The following is a 7,605-nucleotide window of genomic DNA, read 5'->3' as shown; positions in this document are numbered from 1 at the left end:
CACTGTGAAAGAGGTGTATAATCAAAAGTCTGATTTCAAAGTTAAAATCATTATTTTTTATTCATCACATTAATATTTGTCGTTTTTCATACACAATGACATACACATGTGACTTGTCTTTTAAACCAATGTGTCTTAATGCTTCTTAAAATATGTAATAAACCAAATTCGTGATTTAACAAAATAGGTCCAACAGTCAGTTTGTTTTGATTCGTTTGAAGCTTGAAATAAAAATGAAATCAGCAGTGTCACACAGATTCAAACAGAGATTTATTAAAACGACAATTGATAAATGAATACATACTTTTTCATCTGAAGGAGACTGACTTCATTGGCTACGTCTTGACAAAATGTTTCATACATACACGCGCGCGCACACACGAACGCACACACACTTTGTAGAGGTCCACGTATGTTGCAAACATTTACATTGTGCATATATCCACATATGTACAAAATCCATGTATTATGATACATTTAATTTCAAACAACAGAAAACATTGAATTAAAAAGAAACAACAAACAGGCCCACGTGTTACAAAATTGAAACGGACGATTTTTTGTAACAAACAAAGAGGAAAATCAGGCCTTTGATGTGCAAGTAAAAAAAGTTATTTCAGAGACTACAAATATAGGCTATTTTGTGTAAGGGGGAAATGTGCTGTTTATAGTTGGTCCCATATAATCTTGTACGCACATTTATCTATTTATATCTTTTTACAGTACACACAAATTCAACAGTAGCTGATAGATCTCTCACAAAACTCCAGATATACGTCCATGACAAACGCCACATAGACTTGTTCGACACAATGAAATCACAGTCAAAAAAGAAACTCTGGAAAGCGGGTCACACCATCATGATTTGGGTGATTGGGTGTTTATATTGCACATCGGTACTTAAATAAAAATGTACTTTACTTTAACCTTTCCAAATATCTCCAGGGGAATGTTAAGGGGGCGGTGAGAGTGTGGCCGGGCTAAGTGTACTCCGGACCGGACGACTCTTCTGACAAAGACCGCTGTGCTCTAAACGGGTCAAACCCATTTTCATCTACTGACAGGGAATTCCCTGCCGTACTGTAGCCCTTCTTTTTAGCTCTCCTTTCCTCCATCTTGATAGTATCGTATAGCCCCTGCGGAGCCTCCTCTAACAGGTTATCTCTCTCTGAGTAGGACGGTTTCATTTGGCACACGTTGCGCAGCAGCAGCAGGGCTGGTGCGTAAAGCACATTGACGAGGCCCATACCCAGATTAAGTTGTACAAACCCGAAATTGTGCACTATCTGGCCGGCCACTATAGGACCCATAGCATAAGCAACAGAATAGGAAATATCTGCTATAGCGTAAACACTACCGTACACTGAAGTATGACGAACGTCAACCAAAAACGCAAGAGTCGGCAGCAGAGCAGTGTCTACCAGTGCAATGCCAAAACAAATGCCGCACAACGGCAGCATGAGCTGGCCGAAAGTTTTACATGCAGGGACTGTGCAGGAGCTCGCTCCTATGATAACCATACCTAAAGCTCCATAAAACCACTGCAAATGTGGATGCTTTGCTGCTAATTTAACCGTAATGTAAACACCGAGGACATGGGGGAAGAAGGCTGGGAGCCAGACGAGCCCCATTTCCCACTGAGTGGAGTGCATGTTGGTCTCCATCCAGTTGGCTATGGTGGGCTCTAGAAAGGCCAGGGGGATGTTACACACTGTGAGCGCCCCGGCCACCACAACAATGTACGGGTCAACCATGAGTTTGTATATTGGGGTACCGACTGGCATGTTCTCTCTAGTCCTGTTGGAGAACGGCTTGATCACGGTCAGCAGCATTAAGCCGTCCGCCAGGCAAATGCAGGCGAGCACGATGAAGGGCACTTTCTTGCCCGCAAACTCGTACAGGACGCCCCCGAATGGAGGCGCCACCAGACTCCCGAAAGAGATAAATGCCAGAGCGATGCCCAGCGCCGTGCTCCTCTCCGACTCCTCCGTGTATTTGTCAGCTATCATTGCGAATCCAGAGGTGTCCGCGAAGGCAGACCCCAGACCCTGCAAACTTCTGGCCACAAAGAGAGTTGCGTAGTTTTCCGCGATTGCAAATATGCAGGTGGACACGAACATAACAGAGAGTCCGATTAAAAGTGGAATGTCATATCCAACACGGTCTATAAAAGTTCCCGACAGCGGGTTAACTAAGAGCTGCAGGATGGCTTTGGATGCGAAAAGTACTCCTATCTGGATATCTAGATTGTTCCTGTTGATTTTGTCTAGAGCTGTGCTGTTGTATGAGGAGTTGGGGTGTATCACTACGTGGACGTGCTCTGCCTGCTCACTCTCCAGCTCAGCAAGATAGTCTGGAATAATTGGCACGATTACCATGTACAGCATATTGTCCAGCAGGAGAGCCACGCAAACAATCACTAATATGATCCGTCTCTGCTGGTGGGGATCCCTCATCGCGGTGCCTAGTTGCTTGGTCTTTTCACCCATCTCGGACAGTTTTACTGCGGCTGATTTCACCAGCCCGGATGATCCTCCTTCTCCATCCATGATGTGCTTTTAAAAAAAAACGATTTTCAATTACAAATTGTAATTGTTGTGCTTCTCCCGTCTGCTGTCGATCTTTCAACACCTCGGATGACTCATTGTTGTTTCCTCTACATTGGCGTGATGCTCTCCGTCCTCACCTCGCCTGTGCGTAAAGGGAGAGGCGAAGGGGAACTTGGCTGCCTCATCGGTGAAGATGGCTTTCTTCAGCTTCCTCAACGTGTCCTCGCCTCAGAAGCATCCGATGTTGTTTCATGATCTCCCGAGAAGTGACGTGGTGAAATCGCAGACTTTCTGCACCGTGCAGAGGTTTCGGTCGCAAATCTTACATGGCAAAGTTTGTTTCAAGCGATTTTTGGTTACTTATTTGCAACACATAGGACGCGCAAACTCTCATCTCCGTGTCCATTCCTCCTATCACCTGTGGCACTTTTGCGCTCTGCTCTGAGACCACGAGTGACTTCTTGGCCATTGGTGCACATTAACCCGCAGGTTCGGGGCTATTTTAGTCCCCTTTTTTGTCTCCTCTTTTCACCAAGAGCTGTGACGCATCACCAGCTTGCCCCCAAGTGGATCCCTTCGCCACTCGCCTCCTTTATGTTAATTTCCAACCATGGCAGCAATCACTTCAACCAATAAGAGCCAGTGAGCACCATCTCGCGAGCCTCTTCAAGAGCGTCGAAGAAAAAGAGGCTTTATTCTTCTTATTGTCCAGTTTGTGACTCTCCACTTTGGCGTTATTCTTTCATGCTTTTCTATAATTCTACATTTGTAGACATACACGCTCACGCAGGTAGATGTAGTGATACTTCTTTATCAAGGCAAGTTTATGTATTTCAACAAAACACTTAAAGTGCTTTACCCAACAGATTCACAACGATCAATCAAGCTTTTTATCAAACCAAAATCTATACAATGTTAATCTCGAGATAATATACAAAAAACATGCACGTTTCTAGTATTTAGGCACACACCCACAATGGGTACATTTAATATATTTAAATCCCAAAGGAGACTTAAAACAGTACAAACATAAATACAAAACAAATATAAACACTCTATATGAATCAAATTTCATTAAATGTCAGTAGACTTAATTGTTGCTGAAAAGAAAACTTTGGAAGCTTACTATATTAGCGATGTTTTTTTAAATGTGTACCACACTTGAACTCATAAACGAGCCGCTGCTGCAGGAGCAGAAGAAACGTCAGCACCACGAGGCTTTGGACAGCTCCTGTCACCACAGACAAAGAGTATTACTTGAATGAACAGTAAAAACTTTAACATATAAGGAAATAATCATGTGAACAACAACAACAACAACAACAACAACAACAACAACAACAACCACCACCACAAAACCATGTATGAATGTAAAAGACCATTGCAGGCAGCTCTTACTAACAGGACATCTTGCCACTGTACGGGGATGTAAAGGGACCTTTTTAGATGGTATACAGGACACGGGTGACATCTTGTGGTAGAAATAAAAAATGACTTACAACACCGGTAAAACCATCCCGTTAAAAACACTTCTTATCAGTGATGTTGCCCATAAAGGTAAAGATAGCTTAAAAATCTATGATATTACAGCCATTTGTTATCACTCTATGACTTTGGTTATCACTTAAATCTGATGTTTTTATTTTTCGTTCCTTATTGTCTCCTGTAGTTTTAGATTATTTCATTTTATTAATGTGTAAAAACAACAAACCAATAATTTGTTTCCGTCATGTTAAACGAATAAAAGCTTTGTTTGTTTTTCCTCTTTATTTTTGAAACACTATTTCTTTACTAGAACCATTATCATGTTGCCAGTAGAGGGCAGTGAAGACTAGCACATAATGCAATCCATGGTTTAACTGTTTTACCTATCAGCATTGTATTACAGTTTATGGGTTGCCCCTACAAAAAACTCAAAACACAGGACTGGAAACTCCTTTCTTGGAAAGATAAATAACCACACATTTAAATCAACCTGAGTTCTTCAATCCAAGTTAAAACGTGATTGAATATATTCATTTTATATTTTCTGGTGCTACAAAATGGTGTAAAATGTGTTTTGAAATCAGTTAAATTATTAAAAACAAAACGTTGTATTCCTATCTTTTAACAGGGAACTAGTATGCTCAATTTAGATACTTGTGTAGAATGTATAAACTACACAATAGTTTATAATACTTGCATCCCTTTAAATACAAAATAAAACAATAGTATCTGGGAAAAGGTCCTATGAGATTATTTATCTTATTTTACTTCCACTACAACTGTAAACAATTATTATTAAGATAACAATAACAGTGAATTGTGTCCCTCATGCTATGTATTACTACTTCGTGTCCTCTGTGTGAAACTAGATTATCCCGGATGTATCTTGTATTTTCATACTGAATGTACAACCAAGAAAAAGGAAATACTTTGTAATGCTTATGATGATAACTTTTATAAAGCAGCATTTTGTCTGATGATCTCGTGTAACGTGCAGGCAGTGTTCGCCGTGCTTGATGCAGAAAAAGAACATTAATAAACTAACAGGAAATAGCTGCCCAATTTCACTAATGAGGAAAGCTTGGCACAGCAGCAGTCGTTAGATTAATGCGCTTCATTTTTTTTAACACAGATTTCATACAGGGATGTGACTCCATACTGCAACCTCTCACTCATGCTGGTGGCTTGGCAGAGTCTGCAGGAGTTCAGAGTGTCGGCTTTGTGTTTTGGGTTGAGATAAGGGCAGTGACCTGGCCTTTGAAGACAATGTAAAAGAGGTTTAAGGCCAGAAGAAAGGCTGTAACGCAAATATCATCTAATCCAGATCTGGAAAACAATCCTTTTAAAGGTGTTTCAAGAACAAATCCACATCTTTAACACAATTTGTTATCGTGTGAAAAAAGAAATGGTTACGGCTCATGGACCGACACATGCGGTGTTACGTAAAAGCTTTGTTTTTGTCATGTGACATGTCCCTGTGTCTAATGTGTCATATAATCTGACCCCTGGACGGTATCGTGTTACTTCACTGCAACCTTTGCTTTTTTCTCTCTCACAAGCTCTCATCTAAATAATAATTGAACATAAACCATGGTGCTTATCAGGCCAATACAGAGTTTATCATTAACTTGGCAGCTAATGCAAACAATGTTTTCCTCAATTGACCTCTGTCGCTCAGCTTTTACACGGGAAAGACGGTCTGTTTATTTGGTTTTTCCCCCCAGATTGTAACAAGTGGATCTTGTATACTTAAACAGATCATTAGTTGGCAAAAGATAAAGTGCTCTTTGACCATAATCCTCCTTTTAAAATGCATCTTTTTTGATTATGTAAGTTATCAAGCTGCAGTTAATACAATGTATATTGTATGCTCTAAAACACATATGTCAAACTCAAGGCCCGGGGGCCAAATCCGGCCCGTGGTGGATTTAATTTCGGCCCGCAGGTTCATTTCTAATTACTATTAGATCAGGCCCGCCGGTATATTGCACGCACACCTTCACTCAATCCTGAGGATTTCCTCAGCTCAGAGTCTGACCCCAAACATTGATGAACTTGCACCCAAGATGAGATGCCAAGTATCTGGCTTGAACTAGCATTACAGCAGCAAACTGAGTTTCAATGGATGTTTCCTTCTGCACTTTTTTTCTTGCAACAACAGGGCATGTTTGTTTTTTTCTTTGAGGGAAAGTGTTTTTTTGAAGCTGTTGTTGGCCTGTGGAAAAATGTAATCATAAGAAATGACTCTGGAAAAGCTGCGGATAGAGCCATAAGAAATGAATACAACTGATTATTTAATGTTTAATGTTGTTTTTATTGGCAATAATTTAAGCTTTGTTAGTTCCAGGTTTAATATGTGCAATAAGTTCATTTCAATACGTTTTGCAATAAACATTGAACCAGTCCGGCCCTCGACTAGTACCCATTTTTTTATTTTGGCCCACTGTGTATTTGAGTTTGACACCCCTGCTCTAAGAGATTCAGAATAGAAAAGGAAAGCACCACTGACAGCATTTTTTATCTTGGTTGTTCTGTTTTGGATATTTAAATCGTAACTTGTGTCATGGCTCTTCAGGGATTGCCATGTCATGAATATTCTCTGAATTATGAGGGATTTTAGTGATTGATTCAGGCTCTTTTTATCTAAATGTAACTTGTTCTGGCTTATCTCTCCTGCAGAGTGCTTGCCTGCTTGGACAACAACATTTGATATTGGACACTTCTGTGTGTCTTTATTAAGGTAGTGCTTTTCAAATGACTTGTGCTGTCACATTGGTGGGTTAAGAAGAAATTAGATGAATTTAGAAAAACTGGAGATGAGATGATGATATTAAAGATTTCTCAGTTGCATCAGGGGCCTCAGAATATTAGCATTTCTGGCTATGAGCCTATTTCTCGGGTGCTATTTAGGACTCAATCTGATTATTAAATCTCTGAACATGTCACACATTGTGCACCTGTGTGGTGGGGCTGCTGTTTCTGCTGCGTCAGGTTTTATTACAGATGTTTTACTCTGACTGTGACTAGCATTTAATCTAACGGTCATATCCAAGCACAGACAGCAACACCTTCACCTCATCCCTTGGGTTCATAATCTAAATCCTTCCTCTCTACCAAATGAAAAGGGTTGTACAGAAGTCCGATTGAGTCTCTAGCTCAATGTGTTGTTAAACTCAAGCTGTCTGTGACACGTTCTCCTTTGGTACTGTGAGCTTGTTGCTATAAAACTGCTTCTATCTACAGCTCTGACCGAATTAGATCACTAGTCTATAAACACTTGTCCTGCAATCAGCTGTCTATCAATGACTCGGCTGTTTCCACGAATGTGATGCTAATCTGTTGGATTTCCCTGTCTTTCCTGATCAGCAGGTGAATGAGGAGCAGTGGAGTTTATGAGGAAGTAGATGAGTATGCCTGGCATTTAATACCTGCTGATAGAAAGAGCTTGCAAGGACACTAAAGAGTTGGCTGCATGACAGCGCTGTGAAACCTTCTGACCTTCTGACTGACAAATGTAGCTTAGCAACTTTACACTTAATTTAGCTTTCTGTGTTTTTTGAAACAGTCTTAA

At 40.6% G+C, this 7,605-nt stretch overlaps 1 protein-coding gene across 1 annotated transcript; it reads right to left on the bottom strand.

Moving 5' to 3' along the window:
- Positions 1-193: 193 nt before the first annotated feature.
- slc18a3b (solute carrier family 18 member 3b) lies at positions 194-3,079 on the bottom strand. The gene has a single exon (XM_034118817.1). It carries the CDS (start codon positions 2,547-2,549, stop codon positions 981-983), a length of 1,569 nt encoding a protein of 522 aa, XP_033974708.1. The 5' UTR covers positions 2,550-3,079; the 3' UTR covers positions 194-980.
- Between the last annotated feature and the right edge of the window lie 4,526 nt (positions 3,080-7,605).

This window comes from Trematomus bernacchii, unplaced genomic scaffold (assembly GCF_902827165.1).
Source record: "Trematomus bernacchii unplaced genomic scaffold, fTreBer1.1, whole genome shotgun sequence".
Classification (NCBI taxonomy): Eukaryota; Metazoa; Chordata; class Actinopteri; order Perciformes; family Nototheniidae; genus Trematomus; species Trematomus bernacchii.
The sequence above is the reverse complement of the archived record's forward strand: the minus strand, read 5'-3'. Positions and strand labels throughout refer to the sequence as shown.